A 23,096-nucleotide genomic window follows, 5' to 3' on the forward strand; every position below is an offset into this window, starting at 1 on the left:
TATCTAGATTTTGGTTTCTCCATTTGTTTTGATCGAAAATCTAGTTTGCTGTTATAAATGAAACTTGAGCGCTTGATAACAAGCTCAAATAAAACGACAGGAAAACAGAAAAAAACGATATGTCCGAGGATCTGTCTGTGTATACATCCTGCACACAAAAATTGGATCCTTGTTGTCTCCGGCCTCTATTTACGTACAGCAGATAAGCGTAAATAATCAATAAGAGAAAATAAAATAATTCTTAACGTTTTTTTTTTGTATTTTATAACTGCCTCTGGTACTATATATCTAAGATATTGCAAGAAAGATCTAGAAAAATCATCCCCAGGCAATTTAGTTGTATTGTTAGAAAGAAAATGTCAGGCTTGTTAAACTTTAATGTCTAATTCGTTCTGATTATTAAACTCTGTTGGTTGCGATCCAGTCCAAGAAATAAGAAACCTGGGTGTAGACACCTGTGAGAACACGGAAATGAGATGAGCATACATAATTCTTCATTAAGGTAAACGCTGCAAGTGAAGTTACCAGGGTAACCAGCTAGAGCGCAGCCCTGGCCCCAGGAAACAATTCCGTGTTGGACGGCAGTTGAGCCAGAGCCAGTGAAGAGCGGGCCACCAGAGTCACCTTGGCAGGAGTCGATTCCACCTAAAAATATTAACAGAATGGAGTAAGTTAGGTCATTGGCATTATGTGAGTGTTAAAAAAAAAAAAGTGATCTGAAAAATATATATTGAAAGTTGGAAGAAAATGTAATTACCGTTGGAAATGTCACCAGCACAGATCATTGAAGGGACAACTGCCGGCCTTTGGGTGGTGCCACCATAAGCAGCATCACAATCAGCGTCGGACACGACTGGAACGTCGACACTACGGAGCAGGTCAGATATGCTGCCGCCGGCCTGTGTCGCACAGCAAACGAGAACAAACAAAAACATATAAGTATCAGTAAATTAAATTTACTAAATTTATCGAATGAACCGACAATATTATTTCTTACGCTAGTGGTTCCCCATCCGGAAACGGTGACAATGGTTCCTGCGGGAGGGTCTAATTCGGAAGTGGGAGGCGGCAGGGTGACAGGCTGGGCAGAGGCAACACTCAGGTCCAAAGGAGCGTCCATCTGCGCCAAGACAAAACAAAAAATGTGCACAAATAAATAACAAAAGCCAAATTAGTTAAATAATTCTTAACGAAAACATTTGTCGTGAATGACTTACGAAAATCAGGGCTATGTCGTTCTCAAATGTTTGTCTTGATAAGAGACGATAGGACAAAAGTTGTTTCCATTAGTGAAGTGTAAAGTCGTAGTTAATGGAGCACAGTTTTTTTTTTATATATACTTACTCAATATAATTCTCATGCATCGTATAGCTAACGACGTTTCTGTTCTGTTCGAGGCCACTGCTCTGGGACAAACTGTGTTCACCAGCAACGACGCGCAAAACATCAACATTCGCACTTTTGAAAAGAAAAATAGAAAAAAAATAATGTTATTGAATACTATGTCGCATGAGCGGATCTTTTGATGAAAACTCACTACATAACGCAATGGGCAGCATTGATGATGACGTTGGCATCGAGGATGGAGCCACCGCACGACTGGGAATAGGAGCCGGTGCCACTGCGACGTTGCAGGGAAACCTGAAAGGGGAGTGAGTTAGGAGCCACAACTGTTCCTCCGACGATTTTGTCTTCGGGGATGAGCTGGTATTTGCCGCTCAGGATGACCGAAGCCGGAAGACGTGGCAATACCATGCGCTTTGGCATTGCTTTTTGAACGCAGGGCGCAACAATGAATTATAGTCAAATACAGTTTTCATTGGGAAGTTCTATTTCTAATGAAAATAAGTTTCTTACCCATAGCGCAGGCGAAAAGGGCGGCAAGAATGACAATCTTCATTTTGGCTTGAAACAGCTAGTATTAGGACTGATAAATCTTAATTGGCGGCTCTGTTCTATTTTATACCCATAGAGTATCCTGTTCTTATCGATCAAATCTGGTGACGTTGGAAAAAAATCATTTATAATTTTTTATCATTGGTTAGTGTTGTCTTTTTCTTACCTAACTTATTCAGATTTCATAGTCCATGTGTCCACATTTCTGACAAATATATTAGAATCCGGTTACAGTAGTTAATTGCTTTCAACTAAATCCGAGTTGTGCTCAGTTAAATTTTTGTTTATTGAAAAGTGTATGAAAAAAGTCCAACTGGTGTCAACTAGTTGCAATAAAGTTTGCTGTTTCTTTTTTTTATTTGTAAGCATATAATAAGCAACAATGTTAATTTAATTGATAAAAGACGGATATTGATGAGGTATAAATGAAAGTCGTTTCGATGAAGGAATCACTTGCGTCCAGTTTCTCGGAGAAATTCACAACTGAGATGAATAAGATCATCCTTCTAGCCGCTCTCTTTGCCTGCGCTTATGGTAAGAACCTCTTTCTGCTTAACCCTCTCATTTCACACACCATTCTTGTTCAAACTATATAGCTAGTTCTACTGCATTTCAGCTAGGTGTATGTATGTTTATATTACACTTTAATTATTAACGAGTGAAATGTCTTGATGGTGCTTCCCCGTCTGCCCGCTAAGGTCATCCTGAACGGCAAATACCAGCTCATCCCCGAGGATAAAATCGTCGGAGGTAGCGAAGTCGCTCCCAACTCTTTGCCTTTCCAGATTTGGCTGCAACGCCGCAGCTTCGGTGGCTTCTCGCAATCATGCGGTGGCTCCATTCTCAACGAAAACACCATCCTCGACGCTGCCCATTGCGTTGACGGGTAAATTGCCTTTGATTCAATTTTCTTTTGGTAACCGCGACAGATTCAAAAATTTCCTTCCCGCCTTTACAGAGTCACTGATCTGACCGTTTTCCGGGTAGTTGCCGGCGAACACAGCTTGTCCGTCGTCAGTGGTTTGGAACAGAATCGTGACGTTAGTGGATACTTGATGCACCCCGACTACGATACAAGGTATAATTGGATTTTTCGTTAGCCATGAGATTTATTTAAACCTTATTTGATACATCTATTCTTTGATTTGGAATCACTTCATGGTTGAAACAGCACCTCGTCCAACGACATCGCCCTTATCTACGTAATAACCATTATTGAATTGATTACATGGGTCCAATCACGTACTCATCATGATTCGTTCTGATTGTCAATTTAGTTGGCTTCACCTTTGGACTTGAGCGTTCCATCGGCAAAGGCTGTCAACATGCCACCACCGACCTCAGAATTCGACCCACCCGCTGGCACCATTACCACTGTTTCCGGATGGGGAACTACTTATTCCGTAATAATTCACTCCCATTATATACCGCATAGACCGAAATTAATATTAAATATTATATGCACAGTCTGGAGGCAGCATTTCCAACGTGCTCTTGAGCGTTGATGTCCCCATCGTTTCCGATTCCGACTGCAATGCCGCATATGCCGGAGTTTTTGACCCTAACCCAATCTTCCCCTCCATGTTGTGCGCTGGTGGTCCTCCAGGTCAGTTAACACAAACGCACATCATTAAGACTTTTTGACTGTTTACAAACAACAAATCAGTATAACACGGACATTTTTTGTTGTGTTCCACAGGTGGTGTCGATTCTTGCCAAGGTGACTCTGGTGGCCCACTTTTCACTGGTACTGGAGCTGATGCTGTCCAGCACGGAGTTGTTTCATGGGGACGCGGCTGCGCTTTGGCTGATTACCCCGGTGTCTACACCCAGGTGTCATACTTCCTTGACTGGATCGCTGCCAACAAGTAGTAAAAAGACCACTGATTTTTGACCAATATTATAATCCCGCGCAATTTTTGGTGTTATGTTCTTTTCTGCCATTATTATATTACATCACGATTAGAAGAAAATAAATTCGTTTCAAGAATATCGAAATTCTTATACTTAAATTCTCTAGTGGTTTTGAAAATTGTGTGTAGCTCAATGTATAAACTAATACGGACAAAAAACAATTTTTCCATCAATTTTTTCATTGTGAATAGTGGCGACAACAAAATCGTCAATGGTGGGTGGTGAAGTTGTTCCTTAAATCCTTATTCTTTGCCGTTCGTGGTAACAATCCAGACCAAAACTGGTAACACGGTAATAACACGGAAATGTACAGAATCTCAGTTAGGGCGTTGAAATGTAATTGCGCAATTCCCATTTTAGTTTACGTCATATTTATGCATCTTTGTACTGATTCTATCCTCGATGAATCGACCATCTTGAACTCAGCTGGTTGCGTCGCTAAGTAGTTTATTTTTTTATTGTTGTTGTATAAGGTATAGTCTAGGTAATCAAAATAATTAATTGCAATTTCTTTATTACATAACGTAATGGATACATGAATGCAGCTGTCCACTCCTTTGGTCTACACATCCAAAGTGGCACTTATCGTTCTCCCACCACCACTTTCGGAATTGGATCACCAGCCGGACTCGACGTAACTATTGCCGGGTGGGTATAGATGGGGATAGACACAGTCGTAAGCACATTAGAAATACATAACAGTATAATTTAAATAAGCGTTCGAAAAATTAATCCGAGGATGTAATTAGACTTTCAGTTAAAGGCAACAGAATCTTACGCTAGTGGTTCCCCATCCGGAAACGGTAACGATGGCTCCTGTGGAAATTACCTGCAGGTGTTGGAACTTAGAAGGAGACTAGACGACGGGTTTGTCTTCGGGAACGCTCAAGTCCAATGGAGCGTCCAACTGCACAAAATAACACGAAATTAGTAAACACTTTTCTTTTAAATCATGGCAAAAGGGTCGACATCTGCGACCTCAATTATAGCATTAGGCTACGTAAAGTTAAAAAAAAACTTCCGAAAGTAAGGGAGATGTCGTTTTCCAAAGTCAATGGCCTATTTAAAAAACGAAATAAAATAAGGCAGCACTTTTAAAAGTATTTAGTCATTCGCAACAAAATTGTTTAATTTAAATCTGTGTCATCGTTGTCCTACTTTTTAATTCCATCAGTTTAAGATCATTGAGATCGATTGAGTGATTTATGATTGACTCGTCAACAGACACAATTTCTATTAGTGCTCATCGCTTTTCTATGAGTTTGTTTCTAGGGTTGAATTGTACTAATAAAGAAACCAAAGTTTTTTATTGAGATAAATTAACAATCTAATGAAGGTCAGTTTTGTCAAGAACGGATAATGTCATTTACTGAATAAAGAATAACCAATGGTACTCCTTATTTCGTATTAACTTAATTCATATTGGGATTTAGTCAAACTGATTTAATAAAAAGAGTAATTGTTTTGTGATTCTCAGGTCGAGAAATATTTACAAGTCTTAAAATGAATGTGGAGCATTTGAGGTAGAATTTCGTCACGGCCTTGAGAATGATATAGCTCCTTCATCGATTTTTGGGTGTGCGTGCCAGACGTAACCCTACTAAGACGCGCCATCCAAGCGATATCCCAGGTATGTACAACGGGATGTTGGCGTCCCTCATCCCATGTGGATGTTCAGGGTACGCTACCAGTATGTATATAAATGGATAAAAAATTAAGAAATTCTTTGATCCCAACAGTATATGAAAAACATATACAATGGACATACCATCAAGTACATTCACTGAATGTACCGGAAGTATGTTTGGTGTACGTACAGTTCTCATCCAAAAAAGATGAAAGCTTGTGTATTAATATCTATCTAATGCTGCGTCTACACTAGCCGTTTATACAGACAAGTTACGGTCGTAATTCGGTGTTTGTATGTCTGTAAAAACTGCTAGTGTAGACGCACCTTAACGTATCTTCGATTAAATATAAATTTTTTTACTTTTCTTCTTTTACAAGCAGCATTATTTATCCGTTAAGAACTTAACTTTCTAAATAAACATGATAAATGAAAAAATAAACTTATTTTTATTATTATAATTTACTTATTCCTAAGTTTATTTATTAGTAAACACGCTACGGACTTCTGTACGTAAATAAAAAAAAATGTGCTACAACTGTTAATGTGTATGACAGTTATTAGTTTAAATAAATATATATTTTAAAATGGTCCCCTAATATCTTATATAAAAATCCAACTGTAAAGGCGTAAATCACCCCATAAAAGTAGAAGAAGAACTTTTATATGTACGTTAAGATAAAACCTTACTAATGTGTGTTATGCTATGCCCTTTCTAAACAGTCGATTAAGTAACAAAATACCTTAATAAAACTATGCTAGATTTCATATAACTATTGTGGCGTAGCTGTACAGCACTAGCCTTCCACTCCAACGATCCGGGTTCGAATCCCGATATAGTCAAAGCTTCTTTCCTAGAAAAATGAGTTCAGAATGGTAAATCGGAGAGAAAAGTATGGAAAGAATAACAGCTGGAATATCCCTAATTTATTTATTGCAATTGGAATGATCATCCCAACTGCAAACAATTTTGGACGTACTTCGGATATACCCCACAGTACGTCGAGGGGAAGGTAATTAGGATATTCCCCGTACATCCATTGTATGTAAAATGGGATGTACCAGATCCCAAAATTTACATCCCATGGATATACCATGGACGTCCATGTCTTAGTAGGGAAGATCAGTACAATGATTGACGAGCCATAATAGATACTGCTTATCGTGGCAAAGACTATCTGTTTGTTTTGATCGAAAGGTCTTTAGTTTCCAGCACCAATTGCTGTACTTAACTCGTACTTGCTTTGATAAACCTGTCACTGTTATTTAGTACAAAAAAGCGTTTAGGAACTCTTTGCTATTTCCTAACTTATACTGAAAACAATAAGTGCGTCAATGCAGCTATACATGACCATGCAATTAGACATAAGTTAAGACATCACAGCAGTATACATGATTTGATTTATTTCTGCGTTGGGATTTTCAATAGGGCAACATAAGAAATCAGTCTAAATAATATTCGTTTGTAATAAAGTAAAAAAAAAAATTATGTATTCTTGTTCGCCTCACCCTTTAGACTATACAGACGCTTGTCGTTATTTAATAAAACCCATATTATTGTGTAAATTCATGAAACAAACCAAAAACAAACAAACAAAACAAAACACTAAGACACCCAGGGATCGTTAAATCAACAATGCAAACTGTTTTTTTTTAGCCCAAATGCGTTTTATTTCCCGTTGTTAGTTACAAGTTACAAGATGCTGATGTGGGCGCGAAAAAATTTCAATGCTTTAAGAGGAAGGTTTTTTTTTGGAAATTTTCGTATTGACTTCATTAGGTTTAAACTCTGTTTGCGGAAATCCAGTCCAAGAAGAAAGACACCTGAGTGTAGACACCTGCACGTAGGGAGAAAAACACAAAAACATTTTTTTAACATGCTGAAGTACTATACAATCCAATTGACCTGACATGCATGGCTTGTGTCTCATGTTGCAAATAAAGACATAAACTAGTTTTTGCTAGATGAAAACAAACATACCAGGGTAGCCAGCAAGAGCGCATCCCTGGCCCCAAGACACGATTCCGTGTTGGACGGCAGTTGAGCCAGAGCCGGTGAAGAGCGGGCCGCCAGAATCTCCTTGGCAAGAGTCGATTCCACCTAAAAATATTGATAGAATGACACAAGTTAAGTCGTTGAAATATCTTAGGCCCATAAGTGAAAATATCAATCAGATTACCGTCAGAAATGTCACCAGCACAGAGCATCGAAGGCAAAACTGCTGGCCTTTGGGCGGTGCCACCATAAGCAGCATCACAATCAGCGTCGGACACGACTGGAACGTCTACACTACGGAGCAGGTCAGAAATGCTGCCGCCGGACTGTGTCGCACAGCAAACGAGAACAAACCAAAACACATAAGCATCAGTAAATTTATCGAATGAACCGACAATGTTATTTCTTACGCTAGTGGTTCCCCATCCGGAAACGGTGACGATGGTTCCTGCGGGAGGGTCCAATTCGGAAGTGGGAGGCGGCAGAAGGACGGGCTTGGCCTCGGGTACGCTCAAGTCCAATGGAGCGTCCATCTGCGCCAAGACGATACAGATCACGTGCAAAAATTAATCTCAAAAGCCATCCGCTTTTTACAACGGAAAAATGTGTCTTGAATGACTTACAAAAATCAGGGCTATGTCGTTCTCAAATGTTTGGCTTGATAAGAGATAGGAAATGTGTTTCTATTAGCAAAGTCTAATGTCTTAGGTAAAAGATATTAAAATTGATAAAAAATTACGCATCATAATTCTCATGGATGGTGTAGCTAACGACGTTTCTGTTCTGTTCCAGGCCACTGTCTTGGGACAAACTGTGTTCACCAGCAACGACGCGCAAAACGTCAACATTCGCACTTTTGAAAAGAAGAATAGAAAATAAAATAAAATAAAATAAAAGCAAAAAATTAGCGAATGTTTATATTGCCTTAGCGCATCTTTTACTAATAATAAGCGTTTACTTTCTAACGCAATGGGCAGCGTCAATGATGACGTTGGCATCGAGGATGGAGCCACCGCACGACTGGGAATAGGAGCCGGTGCCACTGCGACGTTGCAGAGAAACCTGAAAAGGGAGTGAGTTGGGTGCCACAACTGTTCCTCCAACGATTTTGTCTTCGGGGATGAGCTGGTACTTGCCGCTCAGGATGACCGAAGCCGGAAGGCGAGGCAGCACCATGCGCTTTGGCATAGCTTTTTACGCAGGGCGCATCAATAAATTATTTAGAGTCACACACACAATTGTCATGGGAGTGTTTTGTTTCTAGTAAAAATGAGTTTCTTACCCAGAGCGCAGGCGAAGAGAGCCGCAAGAACGATGATCTTCATGCTTTCGTAAAAATGACGATGAGGAACTGATGAAAATGGGACCTACGACACCGTTCGCATTTATACTTGCGTTGTCGCGATCTTATCAACTGAATTAAAGTACGTATTGCTGTCATGATTTATCACTGTTCTTTATTTGGGTAGTTAAAAACTTCAAGTACGTTCAGGTTTGATTGACGTGTTTTCTTTCTGTAGGTGCATACATAACGTTTATAAATAATTCTGAAAAAGATAAAAGAATTATTAAACAATAGTACTAATAAAAACATCCTGGTTTGACTGAATTCAGATCGAAATTTCATTTACATTGTCATCGGATCAAGGCATCAAGCCATTAGCAATTCAGCTTATCCATAAAAAGACCAGTGTTCGGTTCTTTGCTCCTCCAACTGTGTATAAATTGTAATTTTATTCATCCCAATTTGCTTTTGCATTTCTGCTCCCTCTTCGTGAATCTCCTTTATAGGGTATTCAATTCAATATAAAGGCCAAGAATGCAGCGCAATTATAAGCGAACGTGTGCCCCGTTCAGCAGACACCGCTCTTCAAAATACCACCCACTTTCAATTTTGTTTAAAATTTTATGGCTTCACTAGTGTATGAGTAATATCAGTAAAATACGGTATGGGTTAAAAGGGCATAAGAATGAAAATTTTATTATAAAGAACTTTTTTTTTGGCTAATTTTCAGATCAGATCAGATTCAGCATGATAAAAAAAAAACAGATTCTGCGTGTGTCCATAAATTTATTTGTCTTTTGGTACATGGTTGGTAACAGTGTACATTCAGAGCAAAGGTGTTATTAGAATATAAATTGGAACCAACGCAGTGGGAATGCTTTAAAAGGGAAGGTAAATTCGGACATATTGGTTGATCAACTAAGTTTAAACTCGGTTAGTAGCGATCCAGTCCAAGAAGAAAGACACCTGAGTGTAGACACCTGTGTAAAGGTAAACGGAAAGTATGATTATATCAGAAATAAAATATGAGTAATAGGCAGATTAAACAGGCAACTACGCTATTTCTACTACGTACCAGGGTAGTTAGCAAGAGCGCATCCCTGACCCCAGGAGACGATTCCGTGTTGGACGGCGCTGGCACCAGTGCCGGTGAAGAGGGGACCACCAGAATCTCCTTGGCAAGAGTCGATTCCACCTAAAGGAAACGAGTACCAGTCAGAACAGTTCAAAAATGTGGCCCAGTTATCGCAAAAAAAAAAAATTTTTCTTCAAAAATTTCTTTCGTTTACCGTTGGAGATATCTCCGGCGCACAACATGGATGGGTAAACCTCGGGGCTGGCAGCGGTACCACCATAGGCGCGGTTGCAAGTATCATCATCGACGACTGTTTTTAAAAACACAATTTGTATTTGCGTTCAATGAAAGAAAATTTTATTAATTGGCTTACCTGGGACATCGACGCTGCGCAGTTGGTCGGAGATGACACCACCAGACTAAATCACACCAACGAAAATGTAAATGCGAGAACCAAGTTTAACATATGCAAGGAAAGACATCTTACGCTGGTGGTTCCCCATCCGGAAACGGTGACGATGGTTCCTGCGGGAGGGTCCAATTCGGAAGTGGGGGGTGGCAGAAGGACGGCCTTGGCCTCGGCTACGCTCAAGTCCAATGGAGCATCCAACTACGCAAAATCAACAAGGAAATGAGTAAGATATAGGAAACGATGGGAAGAGAAAGAAGAAATTGTTGTTACTTACGAAGAGCAGAGCGATGTCATTCTCAAAAGTCAATGGCCTATTTTATAAACGAAATGAAATAACGACAACACTTTAAGTATTTAGTCATTTGCAACAGAATTGTTTCATTGAAATTTCGAATAGGGCGTTACTTGTAGTCCTCGTGCATGACGAAGCGAGTAACAGCACGGTTCTGTTCGAGACCGCTGTCGGTCCTCAGGCTGTGCTCACCGGCGACGACACGGAAAATGGTCAAATCAGTGACTCTGTGAATGGAACGTTACCAACCGAGGCTTTTAGTTTAGCTCTGCGCATTTTGAAAAATGATTTTGAAATTTAAAAGTCAAGTGACAACTATTATACCCGCGGACGCAATGGGCAGCATCGATGATAACGTTTTCATCGAGGATGGAACCACCGCACGACTGGGAATAGGAGCCAACGCCACTGCGACGTTGCAGAGAAACCTGGAAGGGGAGTGAGTTAGGCTCCACAACAGCTCCTCCAACGATTTTGTTCTCGGGGATGAGCTGGTATTTGCCCTTCATGATGACCGAAGCCGGAAGGCGGGGCAAAACCATGCGCTTGGGCATAGCTAAAAGGATTTACCAATGATAGGAACAGTTCATTACCGGTATATTTAGACTCAATATATAAAGCAAATAACTGCTGAATTACAGTAGAAGTTTTTGATTTAGAAAAAATGTTTTGAGAATCAATTGGTTACCCATAGCGCAGGCGAAAAGGGCGGCAAGAATGACAATCTTCATTTTGGCTTGAAACAGCTGTATTAGGACTGATGAAACTTAATTGTCGGCTCTGTTCTCTTTTATACCCTTAGGGTATCCTGTTCTTATCAATCAAATCTGGTGACGTGGGAAAAAATCGTATATGATTTTATCATTGGTTACTGATGTTGTTTTCTTACCTAACTTATTCAGATTTCATAGTCCGTATGTCCATTTTTCGGACAAACATGTAGAATCCGGTTACAGAAAGATGGTTACAGTTGATTTTATAAAATTAAATTTTAATATTGCTTGACGCGATACAAAAAATTGTAAATTTTGGGTTGCTTATTAACATTTCAACATATCGTTTTGCATAAATTTTTATAAAGACCGCTAGTTTGATTTCTTGAGTGTTTTTCCCACTCTAATTTGTTTTTTTATTTGTAACATTAAAAGTCCTACTGTAAGGCTGTAAGCTGATAAATTTCCAGCCCATAATAGTTTATTATTACACATAAGATATGTTTTTTATCAGTTCATCCCGTATTATTTGATATTGGCTGCCAATCATCTGTTTCTGACTGACTGTTTGTTCTTTCTGAATTTTTCATCATACGATAGTTCATATAGTTTGCCATCCCGAATGTTCGACAGGTAAACAATTTCAAAATCTATTTACAAAAGGCCATCAACACGTGACCTGTATTATATGCATTTAATATTTCGACACAGTTAAGAAGATAAAGGGCAAATGTAGATTATTGATAAATATGTAGTTGTGTGCATGAAAAAAAACAGGATTTTTCATCAAATTTATACGCGACCCAATAAGTCACAATCAAAATTATTTCCGTTTCTCCTACTTAAACCACTATTTTAGGCCCAACGCAAAGCAACGGAAGTCAATGACTTTTCTTGTATAAAAAAATGAAGCGTATAACAAACACATGTTTTTTTTTAATGATACATTGCATTTTTTTAAGAGTTTCGTAAAGCTTTTTATTGGAATTGAAAAAAAAAACCAAAACATAACTTTTGCAGATTTATTTCGTTTTTGTAACCAAAATTTCCATCAAATACTTTTTTTGCAAGAAAATGCGTCAATACGAACTGGATATTAAAGCCCGTGATTTTGTTACAGCTTTAAAAATGACAGAGCTTTTTTCTTTAACCCCTGGCAGCGGCGATCCAGTCAAGGAAGTACGACACCTGGGTGTAGACACCTGGCAAATCAAACAATATATATACATGAAATTAGGAATAAGTAATTAAACTCCAAAATAGAGAACTAGGTGAATTCAATAATTTACCGGGGAATCGGGCAAGAGCGCAGCCCTGACCCCAGGAGACGATTCCGTGTTGGACGGCTGTTTCACCAGTGCCGGTGAAGAGGGGACCACCAGAATCTCCTTGGCAAGAGTCGATGCCACCTATAAGCAACACAATTTGAAAATTTCTTTTAAAATTTCTTGCCTTGCAAGTATTTTCTTTTTAAAAGATTAATTTTAATTAATAAAGTAATATTACCGTTGGCGGTGTCACCAGCGCACATCATGGAAGGAAAAACGGATGGGGATGAGGCGGTACCTGAAGACAAAAACAAAAACTTAAATCTTAACAAACAGTTTCTTTTAATTTCGTTTTTATTGGTTCGCAAACCTCCGTAAGCAGAATCGCAATCAGCATCGGAAACAACTGGGATGTCAACACTGCGAAGGACGTCAGAAATGCTTCCGCCTGACTGGAACATTCAAAAAGAGAAAACATTGAAGACTAGCGAAGCTCGGATTTTTCATTGAATACAATCACTCACGCTGGTGGTTCCCCATCCGGAGCAGGTGACAACGGTTCCAGCGGGAGGATCCAATTCAGAAGTAGGGGGTGGCAGAGAAATAGCCTTGGCAGAGGGAACGCTGAGGTCCAATGGAGCGTCCAACTAAAAAAACGACACCATAAAACTTAGCTGAATACAGAAATAGTTTTCGAACAGCATAAACTGTGTTCTTCTCACTTTTATGAAAAAAAATTGTAAACGAAACTAAATACTCACGAAAATCAAGGAGATGTCATCCTCGTAGGTGGCGCTGTTGTATCTGGGGTGAGTGGCAACACGGGTGACCAGACGGTTCTGTTCGAGGCCGCTCTCAACGGAAAGGCTGTGCTCACCAGCGACGATGCGCAAATTTGGGATATTTGCTCTGTAATGTTGAAGCAATTCAATTACCATCTATTCTGTCAGCGGGTATACAAGAACACTAGAATCAAAACGAAAGGTGTTGTCGTACCCGTCAACGCAGTGGGCAGCATCAAGGATGGTGTTTTCATCGAGGATGGATCCACCGCACGATTGCGAGTAGAGACCAGTGAGGCCTTTGCGCTGGAGGGAAACCTGGAAGGGCAACGAGTTGGGCTCAACTTCAGTTCCACCGACAATCTTGTTGGACGGGATCAACTGGAATTTTCCCTTGGAAATGACCGAAGCCGGAAGGCGGGGCAAAACCATGCGCTGAGGAAGAGCTGCAAAGTCGGCGTTTATTCATTTATTAATATAGAATCGTAGTGCGATGCTGTACATTGCAGTTTTGGAGTAAACCAATAAGTTTACAAATTAACTAACAAAAATGAGCCCAAAAAGACTTACCGCAGGCACAAGCGAACAAAGCGGCTAGAACGAGGAATTTCATCTTGACCAGAAAGTGCTACTGACAAGTGTTGCTGCTGAAATAAGAAATCAATATTTATACCTTCCGAAAGGGGATTTGGTTGGTCGTTATCAGGACAATCCGGATTGTTATTATTTGACCACGTCTTCGCCTTGTGATTGGTTCTTCTGTACGTTCATTTGTTTACAAATAGGGGCTATATTTGCAGTGGGCAGTTATTCTTTCTTAGCACACTTAATATTTCATCGCTATTTTTAACTGGATTATATTGATTATTGAAGCGTGTGTAATATGACTCGTCATATCCGTGAAGCTATCTGCATCCTGGCTGGATTTCAATCCTGTTTTCAGTTTTATTTTATTTTTTTACTTCGGAAACACAGAATTTTTTGTTTGGTTTCTCTGGGGACTATCAATTTTCAAAACTTATATTTCAGATAGCGTAAAAATACTTAATAGAAGCATTTACACGCGTTAATCTCCCTCGGTAATCAGCAATTAATCACAAAGAGTCCATATTTACCAACTTTTCATCTTGTCATCGTTACTACTACCGGTAGACAGCACCAAAATAAAATGTGTGGTGTTGTTGATCAAGTAAAATACGTCAAACGCAGGCATTGATTCAATTAAGCTATGGTCTTTCGTCGTTTTGTTATTGACGTTCAGGTTTTTAGCGTTATATGTTTTTTATTTTACATCCGTTTGCGTGAGTGCTCCCATTTCAGAGACGGAGCAGATAGAAAAGTGATAAGCTATCAGTTAGTGATCTGACTTAGACAGGACTTGAAAAAACCTTTGCGCAGAGCATTGGATCCGCCATAAGTCGTTTAGTCCTTTTGTAAACAATCGAAGCTGGAAAATCAGATGTGACGTATTAGCGGCCGTCACTGAGTACCTAAGACTGACAGCATCGAGTGACATGTGGTCGTTTGGTTCAAATAGCGACTATCAAATGTAATGACCGAAATGCGTTGGTAAACTTTATGTTTCAATCCCTATGTTGTTAGGTTGTTCAGTTCACAGGCTTATCATGAAGTTCGTTTGCTAGTGAAAAACCCAAATACTGGTTTACTAGCACTATGAGTTTATGTATCCAAATTTCGATTTCTATCTACAATCATGCCACGTACATAATGTTTTTAGCTGGCATTATTTGCAGAGAGTAACTTCCTCTTGTGAACTGTACAGTGCTGCGAAAAAAAAAAAATCTCTATGCCATCATTTTCTTATTCATAAGACATTGTATTCAGAAGAGATTTTAAATTGAAAAGCTCTCTATTCTTTAGCGTCTGTTAGCGGCGATCCAGTCCAGGTAGTATGACACTTGGGTGTACACACCTAAACATATTGTTAAGATTAGTATCATTAAATGAGATTTTTAGAGGGGCAAAGGGATACTAAAAGTCATCTGAAAGCTGCACTGCATGTTTTAGTAGGACTGAACGTAAAATATCAAACGGAAATTCAGTGAAGCATTTAAGAAATGGTTATTTACCAGGGAATTGTGAGTAAGTACAAGACTGTCCCCATGAAACGATTCCGTGTTGGACAGCCGTCTCACCGGTTCCGGTGAAGAGTGGCCCTCCAGAATCTCCTTGGCAATACGGAATGCGACCTGGTTGAAGAAAAAATAGAATTGATCGATTCCCTTATGATTATCAAGTCTTTAAACTGGCAAGAATTACTCGTGACGGTATCTCCGGCGCACACCATGGACGGAAAAACGGCTATGTATATACCGTCACCTCCATATGCGGCATCACAATCAAAATCGGGGATAACAGGAACTTCCACGCTGCGGAGGACGTCTGAAATATCTCCGTCCGACTGTATACGCGGCGAGTTTAAATGAATAACTAATCAGAACGTGTGTCTTAAGAAAACCTCGTACGGTTGTGGTTCCCCATCCAGAAACGTTGACTCGAAATCCAGCAGGAGGGTCAAACTCGGCCGTTGGGCCTGGCAAAGCGATCGGTTTGGCAGAGGGAACGCTCAGGTCCAGCGGCTCTGTTAGCTAAAAAACGGAATAACAAAACGATTTGATCAGTTCGAGGCTGTTTTTTTTGCTCACCGACTAGAAGAGATATGTGGCGCGTAACAAAAGGCACGAATGTCGAAGGAGACAAGGGAGGTACTCACGAAAATAAGAGAAATGTCATCCTCATAGGTGATGTCATCGAAATTTGGATGTGTGACAATGGATGAAACCGCACGGATTTGTTCGAGACCGCTATCAACGGACAGACTATGCTCGCCAGCGACAATGCGGTATTCAACCAAGCTCATTATTCTGCACAACACAGCAGTACAGAGACAAGACACAACAATCAATTCGAAGTTTGATCTGATTTGTTATTTGTGTTTTTATTGAATTTCTTATTACCCGACAACACCGTGAGCAGCATGCAGAATAGTAGAATCGTCGAGGATGGATCCACCACCTACTTGCACATAGGCACCATTCAGTCCTCGTCGTTGCAGCGAGACCTGGAAGGGCAACGAGTTCGGGACAACCTCACTTCCGCTGAGAATCCTATCGGACGAGATTGCATTTTGGAACCGCTTATTTAAAATGATGTTTAAGGGCAAGCGGGGCAAAACCGCGCGCTGCTGAGGGGCGGCTGTAATATTTGATGGGATCAATAAACATTTGTAAATGATTAAACTTATTACATTTTTCTAGTAACGACGGTAGTAATTTAACATACCCCAAGCATAGACTAACAGAGTGGCTAAAAGTAAGCACTTCATCTTGGCTAGTGACAGCAACTAACGAGAGTTGTTTATTCAAGCAAACGTCAAAGCTTCTAAATCCTCTCGGCGTTGTTATCGGTCAGAGAGCGATGTATAGACGACTTTGCATGATTGGCTCATCCTCGGCACTTTTTTGAAAAAAGAAATTCATTACCTAACATTTTGATTAAATTTTACCCTCAAAATCAAATAATAACGATAGCTAGGCTACAAAATGTTTTGTCATATTGGTGTGCTGATAGGATTTCAAGCCAAATACGTTGCTATATAGTTGCATAGTTTTTTATTGTTATGTAAGTACGCTACATGAATCATCTTATGGACCGTTATAATGCTTGCGTAGCTAAACTTTGTCTTAATACAGAGTCCAGTCTGCTAGAAAATAACTATTAGAGAAGAAATTATTGCATGGCAAGGGCGATCCATTCGACAAAGTACGAGACCTGGGTGTACACGCCTGCAAACGGAATACGAAACACAATTTAACAAAATTGTAAACTGATTATTATTATTTTTTTTTATAATGATGTCATACCCGGCCACTGTGGTTCAGCGCAACTCTTTCCCCATGAAACGATGCCGTGCTGGACAGCTGTTTCACCACTGCCCGAGAACAACGGACCTCCAGAGTCACCTTGGCATGCATCGATGCCACCTAAAGGAACCGAATAATAAATGTTATTCGAAATTTTGTTCGTGAAAAAATAAATAAAGTATATCATACCGTCGGTGGTGTTTCCAGCGCAAAGCATGGACGAATAAACTTTTGGCTTTTCGTTAGTTCCTCCATAATAAATGTCGCAGTCCACATCAGCAACTACCGGGACATCTACACTCAGGAGAACGTCAGAGACCAAAATGCCACTGTACTGCATGTATGGTCAAATAAAAGCATATTCAAAAACTTTTAAAACTTTTTTCAAATTTGAAAACAAATTCCTAAATAGGGAACGAAAAATTACTCTTGTGGTTCCCCATCCGGAAACAGTGAAGACGGTTCCCGCAGGAGCATCGTATTCGGAAGTAGGCGGTGGTAGGTTAATTGTCTTGGCAGAAGGTACGCTCAGGTCAAATGGTTCTGTCAACTTTTGAGTAAAAAGAAACCAAATCACAGATTCCATTTAGAGAAATACAGACAGAATTCAGTTAAGCTTCTAAGACGTACCACAATGAGAGCGATATCGTCTTCCCATGTACTAGGCGTGTAGCGAGGATGCATCGAATAGAAGGCAACATCCCTGTTTTGTTCCAGGCCGCTTACATTGTTCAAACTGTGCTCGCCGGCCACAACTCGTAGGGCTCTTACGATGGCTCTGAATATTATGTTCGACAAATATGTTTGCCAGCGATAAGACTATCTAGTTTTTCACACCTGTGCATATGTTTTGTATTTTTTAATTTACCCATCCACGCAGTGAGCGGCGGTGAGAACTGTGGTTTCGTTTAGAATGGACCCACCGCATGATTGCGTATAAACGCCGGCGCTTCCTCTCTGTATCGAGACCTGAAAAGGTAGCGAATTAGGAACAACCTCCACTCCCCCGATGATCTTTTCGGACAACTTCAGTTGATGACCGCTCACGATGTCTTTTATTGGCAGACGAGGCAAAATCGGTGGATGGGGGGCAGCTTGGGCAGCTGTATAATTATATTAAAAAAGAACGTGTACATAAAATTTTATTTATAGGGCAGTTGCTGAACTGCTATGATTTGTCGATTAATTGATTTAAAATGTTTATTTATCGATTTAGTAATACATGTGGGTCCTACCCCAGGAATAGGTAAGCAAAGTGGCAAGAACGACGAACTTCATCTTGTCTGAATTCAGCAATAACTGACGAAAGTTTGTTAGTCGCAACGTACTTTCATTATTTTATTGTATATCCGACCTGAATTTCCATATGCTCTTATCAGGGCCTAATAGATAGATCCTCCTTAGTCCTTAGTTCTCATGTACTTTTTTGTTCAAACAGTTACGTATTAAAGCAAACAATCCTGTTATTTTTCAGAGTAAAAAAATCCGTTATTGTCCGCGTAAAAATGAGCACTGCTTTCAATATTGCTTGATCAAGACAAATGTCAAATTGTGGCATCCTACATAGTTAATTCTAATGTCAAATCAAAATCATTTAAATTTGGTGATACAGTATGGATAATCGCAACAGTTTTTCGTTTTGATTTTGGGGTTTGGTTATAGTATATTTTTTCAGGTTTTGCCAGAGACTTTGACTTTAGCGTACCATCGTTAAAAAAAAACAAATGATAAAAGGTTATCAGGCTTATATCAGTCCTTGAGCTGTTTTAGAAAAACCTTTGTGCTGAGGATAGAAGTGACCAGCAAAGCTGAACGTCAATCACCAAATTAATACCAAAACACCACATTTTTTTTATTGATTTTTACAAATAAACAATACAATCTGATATTTATCAGTGAAGTGTGGTGTTCACGAGTGACCCATTCGATATCGTTAAAAAATTCACTGTGCGTCAGTTGTATCTAGACAGTTTATATTTGTACTTATCAATTTTGTATCGACACGAAATTCAAATGATTTTACTGAAAAGTATTCATCTTTCATTTCAACCAATAATAAAACAGGAATTTTCTATAATTCTATGCATCCATATTTTATATTCATTTTTCCAACAAGAACTATATTGCGGCAATATAATTTTATTATGTATTGCATACGAACATATCAGGGATTGTACTTTTTAAATTTTGTTGGCAGCGATCCAGTCGAGGAAATAAGATACCTGAGTGTAGACACCTGTTGATATAATAACAGATGATGATGAAAAATTGGGAGTTAATATTTGTAAAGGATATATAATTTATTTGAATGTATTATGTATACCCGGATAAGCGGCCTGAGCGCATCCCTGGCCCCAGGACACGATTCCGTGTTGGACGGCGCTGGCACCAGTTCCAGTGAAGAGGGGGCCACCAGAATCTCCTTGGCAAGAATCGATGCCTCCTGTAAAATGAAACAAATTGATGACAATAATTATAAGGTATATAATGAAGGCTGACAAAGAAACCCTGTTAAACACGAACGATGATCACGACACGGTTTGGGCATTAAGGAACTTACCGTTGGGTCCTCCAGCGCACATCATGGAAGAAACAACGGCATTTCCTCCGTAGGCAGTATTGCAATCGGCATCAGAGATGACTGGGATGTCGACACTGAGGAGTGTGTCAGAGATGCTTCCCCCTTCCTGTATATTGAACAATATCAACGCATTTAGTTAAATAATTATCAATCATTATCAACACAAATTGTGTTTTCTCAATCCTTACGCTAGTGGTTCCCCATCCGGAAACGGTGATGATGGTTCCAGCAGGAGGATCGAACTCGGAAGTAGGAGCTGGCAAGTTAACGGGCTGGGCAGAGGCAACACTCAGGTCAAATGGTGTGGCCACCTGATAGATGCGAAATTTTTCTTATTTTTTGCCTTCGTCTTAAAACTTCGTCGTTAAGTTACTACATTAATAAAAATATAATTACAAAAATCAAGGAGATGTCGTTCTCGTAGGTCGATGAGCTGTAAGTTTCATGCATGGTGAAGCTTGAAACGGCAGAGATCTGTTCGAGGCCGCTTGCTTGTGACAGGCTATGCTCACCAACAACAATGCGAAGTCTGGCTACGTTGGCACTGTTGAAAGTTGAAATTTAATCGTACAGTAAATTCTAAAATGAAAATTTAATTTTAATTACCCGTCGACGCAATGAGCAGCATCAAGAATAGTGGTTGCATCCAGGAGGGATCCACCGCAGATGTGCGAATACTTTTGAATTGGTAAAAAAAAATGTTGAATACAATTTAAGACAGCAATTTAAGTAGCTAGTATCATTACGGCGCTGTTGGCCAAAAGACCGCGTCTCTGTAGAGAAACTTGGAAGGGAAGAGAATTCGGTGCAACTTCAGTTCCGCCTACAATCTTGTCTTCCGGAATCATCTGGAATTTCCCACTCAGCAACACCTTGAGTGGCAGGCGGGGCAACACCGATCGGGTGCTTGGATTTGCTGTTATTTTTTTGAGCCATAAAAGGTAAGAATTAAATTATAACAAACAGTCAAATTCAACACGTCATTGCAGAAACGTACTATTATTGCATTATTGGGTTTTGGGATTTGGCTTACCGATGGCGCAAGCCAAAATAGTTGCTGCTAGGATGACGAATTTCATTTTGGTGAACAATTTGGTCTGCTCTGTGGTCGAAGGGAATAACCACCGTCTTTTATAACGACTGGAATTTTCATAATCTTAATTCTCGAAGCTTATCGATTTGTTTTTCAGCATTTGGAGTTTCCTGTTGCGCCACACGACATGTAGGCATATTGTTTGGAAATCTGTGAAGACTCACAAATCCAGGTCCGTGTGCGTTTGTTGATTTATGACTAATTGTAACACGGCTATACACACGAACTCCTTTCCATGGCGACACGTTTGTTTATTTTCTAATTTTAGACGATACCGATTGGCTGTGTTATACTCTACGATCGCCCTGCAGCTTTAGCATTTTTTCTGCTCAAAACATCTTGTAATAATCTTTTTAAAAAAATTTTACTTCAATTCGTTAAGTTTTGGTTTTCTTATCGGATTCCACAACCGTTGGGCAAACAATTTTGATAAAAGATGGTTAGGCCTTTTGCGCCTCTGTTGTACGTATACTTTCTCGTACTTTCTAGTTAGTGGGCTGTTATTTCGTCACGAATTGTTGACGGAACACAACAACTCTGTCACATAAATGCCACATCACTGTATCCACGTCAGCATGTCCTCTCTCCCTCAACACGACTATGAATGTAAATTTCGCGGATGAAACTCGAAGAAATTGTAAAAAGAAGCTTGGAAGTCAATGTCTTTTTAACGAAAGCAACAGAAAAAAGATATACCGTGTACTACGCATCAACGCATCACATGCGATGAGTGTCAAGAAGAAAAAAAAAAACATGTTTCGCTCGAAAGGGAACGTCTGTCGCGACTCAAAAAATTTACACACACAACAGTGCTGAGCAACTGAAAAGATTGAAAAACCGGTTTTTCGCCCTTTCGCTTTCCGAAAACAAAACCTTCCTTTTTCTTTTTCTTTATTTTTTTTTTTGCTGCATTTTTACGTTCCATCTGTTGTGCTTTGAATGCGTTTTCCAATGGGACGCCAGCGAGAAACTACCAGCATTGTTATATTCTAGTTTCACGCTATGCAGTTTGCCAATTTCATGGTAGCTATAGTGCAACTGGTCCACAGCATCGCTACAGAAAACGCAGTTTATGCAAAAATAAAGGCCAAGGTACTAACCGTCCATTCAACTCTCTTCCAGTGTGATGACGATCTGCAGAGTCACCGGGTAAAAATCTCACTTCTTGCTTGGGAAAATAGTGAATGGCCAAAATACCTTCCGGCTGGTTTTGACATCATCTCAACTCTCGAGTCAATTAAAGCAAATTACATCGAAGTGAAGAGTAAAAGTGAATCGCTCCAGCGTGACTCCTCGTCCGCAAATTCGGCACCTAATGACTGGAATTTGCGCGTCCGACACCGTCGCCCAATTATACTGATGCGTAATTTCCAGCAAAACAATCTGTGCGCATCGCTATAATTAGTGAGAGAATTGTTCGTCGTGCTGTAGGTATATAGTGCTGGAGCTAGAGCCCCCCCCCCCTCTCTCTTTCCCCGGAAAACGTCAAAAACTAAAAGGGATGCAGGTGCGCCAAAAAAGGAATCCACTGTCAGCATCCAATTTTTTGGCAATTTTTTCTTTTACAGACTCTTCTTCTTCTTCTTCTCGAAATGAGCACTCTGCAATTTATATGTTATGCCCATACATTTGCCATAACCCACAGAAAACCACTATATACATAATAACACAAACAACTTGCAGTCAGTACATCAAAACAGAAAGTCATTTTCGTGAGGGAGCGCACCGAATCTGTGCATCAAGTCTCGGTTGGAGATGGATGGCTATAACAGCGTCGCCGGAATATCAAGTGAACATCTGCAAGTATAACAAGAAAATGTTTCGTGATGAAAATTCACCTTGTAGTCCGCACAGCCCAATCCGCTGGAAGCGCTACGACGGAAAAAAAGGGAAAGACGGATGAAGGCGCATATTCAGGATATACCTGCCAAATCGAGTTCTGATGAGGTTTTGCTCAATGATGGAGCATACGCAAACCCTACCTTAACTTTTGTAGATATAGCGATAATGCGGTTTGCAATATTCTACTTGCGTTTGTGTCGATACAAATAGTTGAATATGTGATGACAATAACCACAAAAGGGACGACGTTTCGCCATTCAGAAGTAACGAACCAGCGGCAGTTGTTTACTTACTCATGGGAAACACTAGAAATAATAGAACTAAATTGCATTACGTAGTTAGTTATACTCAGTGGAATGAGTCAATAGTTTCTCTGCTGGTGTGGTTTTTTTTTTCGCTAGTTGCTGAACCGTCGGTGAGCCGGCGGCGTCAGTTG

At 39.9% G+C, this 23,096-nt stretch overlaps 5 protein-coding genes and 1 long non-coding RNA gene across 12 annotated transcripts; 1 reads left to right on the plus strand and 5 right to left on the minus strand.

Annotated features, from left to right (window-relative positions):
- Positions 1-323: 323 nt before the first annotated feature.
- LOC124329513 (trypsin-1-like) lies at positions 324-11,295 on the minus strand. Of its 6 annotated transcripts, XM_046788591.1 has the most exons (10): positions 10,445-10,449; positions 4,411-4,412; positions 1,858-1,915; positions 1,538-1,769; positions 1,345-1,458; positions 1,218-1,251; positions 998-1,120; positions 758-899; positions 526-645; positions 324-455 (listed from the first exon to the last, which is right to left on the minus strand). In XM_046788591.1, exons 3-10 carry the CDS (start codon positions 1,898-1,900, stop codon positions 400-402), a joined length of 864 nt encoding a protein of 287 aa, XP_046644547.1. In that variant the 5' UTR covers positions 1,901-1,915; positions 4,411-4,412; positions 10,445-10,449; the 3' UTR covers positions 324-399. The 6 variants fall into 6 exon arrangements, with proteins under 6 accessions (XP_046644547.1, XP_046644550.1, XP_046644551.1 ...); XM_046788590.1 differs by lacking the exons at positions 324-455; positions 526-645; positions 758-899; ... (5 more) ...; positions 4,411-4,412; positions 10,445-10,449 and adding exons at positions 9,488-9,698; positions 9,794-9,913; positions 10,008-10,103; ... (4 more) ...; positions 10,822-11,053; positions 11,186-11,295; XM_046788594.1 differs by lacking the exons at positions 1,218-1,251; positions 1,345-1,458; positions 1,538-1,769; ... (1 more) ...; positions 4,411-4,412; positions 10,445-10,449 and adding exons at positions 8,057-8,090; positions 8,173-8,286; positions 8,392-8,623; positions 11,186-11,283.
- LOC124329517 (trypsin-1-like) lies at positions 2,568-3,781 on the plus strand. Its single transcript, XM_046788598.1, has 6 exons — positions 2,568-2,782; positions 2,855-2,974; positions 3,068-3,098; positions 3,174-3,299; positions 3,364-3,502; positions 3,596-3,781. The coding sequence occupies exons 1-6, from the start codon at positions 2,568-2,570 to the stop codon at positions 3,766-3,768; spliced, it is 804 nt and encodes a 267-aa protein (XP_046644554.1). The 3' UTR covers positions 3,769-3,781.
- Positions 11,296-12,218: 923 nt separating the features above from the next.
- LOC124329509 (trypsin-1-like) lies at positions 12,219-13,972 on the minus strand. 2 transcript variants are annotated; one of them, XM_046788586.1, is made up of 8 exons: positions 13,831-13,972; positions 13,475-13,706; positions 13,240-13,387; positions 13,003-13,125; positions 12,849-12,930; positions 12,717-12,776; positions 12,500-12,619; positions 12,219-12,412 (listed from the first exon to the last, which is right to left on the minus strand). In XM_046788586.1, exons 1-8 carry the CDS (start codon positions 13,871-13,873, stop codon positions 12,357-12,359), a joined length of 864 nt encoding a protein of 287 aa, XP_046644542.1. In that variant the 5' UTR covers positions 13,874-13,972; the 3' UTR covers positions 12,219-12,356. The 2 variants fall into 2 exon arrangements, with proteins under 2 accessions (XP_046644542.1, XP_046644541.1); XM_046788585.1 differs by having other exon boundaries at positions 12,717-12,930.
- A 1,109-nt stretch (positions 13,973-15,081) lies between these two features.
- LOC124329438 (transmembrane protease serine 9-like) lies at positions 15,082-18,438 on the minus strand. Its single transcript, XM_046788499.1, has 14 exons — positions 18,380-18,438; positions 18,013-18,247; positions 17,775-17,922; positions 17,572-17,694; positions 17,334-17,478; positions 17,145-17,264; positions 17,018-17,066; positions 16,529-16,611; positions 16,239-16,476; positions 15,995-16,145; positions 15,747-15,869; positions 15,541-15,682; positions 15,351-15,470; positions 15,082-15,193 (listed from the first exon to the last, which is right to left on the minus strand). The coding sequence occupies exons 1-14, from the start codon at positions 18,420-18,422 to the stop codon at positions 15,138-15,140; spliced, it is 1,776 nt and encodes a 591-aa protein (XP_046644455.1). The 5' UTR covers positions 18,423-18,438; the 3' UTR covers positions 15,082-15,137.
- A 773-nt stretch (positions 18,439-19,211) lies between these two features.
- Positions 19,212-21,415, minus strand: LOC124329516 (trypsin-1-like). Its single transcript, XM_046788597.1, has 8 exons — positions 20,759-21,415; positions 20,472-20,641; positions 20,332-20,402; positions 20,122-20,269; positions 19,914-20,036; positions 19,705-19,831; positions 19,468-19,587; positions 19,212-19,380 (listed from the first exon to the last, which is right to left on the minus strand). The coding sequence occupies exons 1-8, from the start codon at positions 20,802-20,804 to the stop codon at positions 19,325-19,327; spliced, it is 861 nt and encodes a 286-aa protein (XP_046644553.1). The 5' UTR covers positions 20,805-21,415; the 3' UTR covers positions 19,212-19,324.
- Positions 21,416-22,425: 1,010 nt separating this feature from the next.
- LOC124329520 lies at positions 22,426-23,035 on the minus strand. The gene is made up of 2 exons (XR_006916803.1): positions 22,801-23,035; positions 22,426-22,742 (listed from the first exon to the last, which is right to left on the minus strand). It is a non-coding gene; the product is annotated as an uncharacterized LOC124329520 (long non-coding RNA).
- Positions 23,036-23,096: the final 61 nt, after the last annotated feature.

Source organism: Daphnia pulicaria, chromosome 3 (assembly GCF_021234035.1).
Source record: "Daphnia pulicaria isolate SC F1-1A chromosome 3, SC_F0-13Bv2, whole genome shotgun sequence".
Classification (NCBI taxonomy): domain Eukaryota; kingdom Metazoa; phylum Arthropoda; class Branchiopoda; order Diplostraca; family Daphniidae; genus Daphnia; species Daphnia pulicaria.

Excerpts from the sequence above, each read along its gene's own strand:
- LOC124329516 (XM_046788597.1), bottom strand. The coding sequence starts at position 20,804 with ATGAAATTCGTCATCCTAGCAGCAACTATTTTGGCTTGCGCCATCG. Across the intron at positions 20,642-20,758 it reads TATTTTGGCTTGCGCCATCG|CAAATCCAAGCACCCGATCG; the intron begins GTAAGCCAAATC and ends AAAAAATAACAG. Across the intron at positions 19,381-19,467 it reads CGCTCAGGCCGCTTATCCGG|GTGTCTACACTCAGGTATCT; the intron begins GTATACATAATA and ends TTATATCAACAG.
- LOC124329509 (XM_046788585.1), bottom strand. The coding sequence starts at position 13,873 with ATGAAATTCCTCGTTCTAGCCGCTTTGTTCGCTTGTGCCTGCG. Across the intron at positions 13,707-13,830 it reads TTTGTTCGCTTGTGCCTGCG|CTCTTCCTCAGCGCATGGTT; the intron begins GTAAGTCTTTTT and ends CCGACTTTGCAG. Across the intron at positions 13,126-13,239 it reads ATGACATCTCCTTGATTTTC|TTGGACGCTCCATTGGACCT; the intron begins GTGAGTATTTAG and ends TCGTTTTTTTAG.
- LOC124329438 (XM_046788499.1), bottom strand. The coding sequence starts at position 18,422 with ATGAAGTTCGTCGTTCTTGCCACTTTGCTTACCTATTCCTGGG. Across the intron at positions 17,695-17,774 it reads ACGATATCGCTCTCATTGTG|TTGACAGAACCATTTGACCT; the intron begins GTACGTCTTAGA and ends TTTACTCAAAAG. Across the intron at positions 17,265-17,333 it reads CGCTGGAAACACCACCGACG|GTGGCATCGATGCATGCCAA; the intron begins GTATGATATACT and ends CGGTTCCTTTAG.
- LOC124329513 (XM_046788590.1), bottom strand. The coding sequence starts at position 11,228 with ATGAAGATTGTCATTCTTGCCGCCCTTTTCGCCTGCGCTATGG. Across the intron at positions 10,725-10,821 it reads GCTGCCCATTGCGTCCGCGG|AGTCACTGATTTGACCATTT; the intron begins GTATAATAGTTG and ends TTCCATTCACAG. Across the intron at positions 10,517-10,610 it reads GTCATGCACGAGGACTACAA|GCCATTGACTTTTGAGAATG; the intron begins GTAACGCCCTAT and ends TTTATAAAATAG.
- LOC124329517 (XM_046788598.1), top strand. The coding sequence starts at position 2,568 with ATGGTGCTTCCCCGTCTGCCCGCTAAGGTCATCCTGAACGGCAAATAC. Across the intron at positions 2,783-2,854 it reads GCTGCCCATTGCGTTGACGG|AGTCACTGATCTGACCGTTT; the intron begins GTAAATTGCCTT and ends CCGCCTTTACAG. Across the intron at positions 3,300-3,363 it reads GATGGGGAACTACTTATTCC|TCTGGAGGCAGCATTTCCAA; the intron begins GTAATAATTCAC and ends TTATATGCACAG.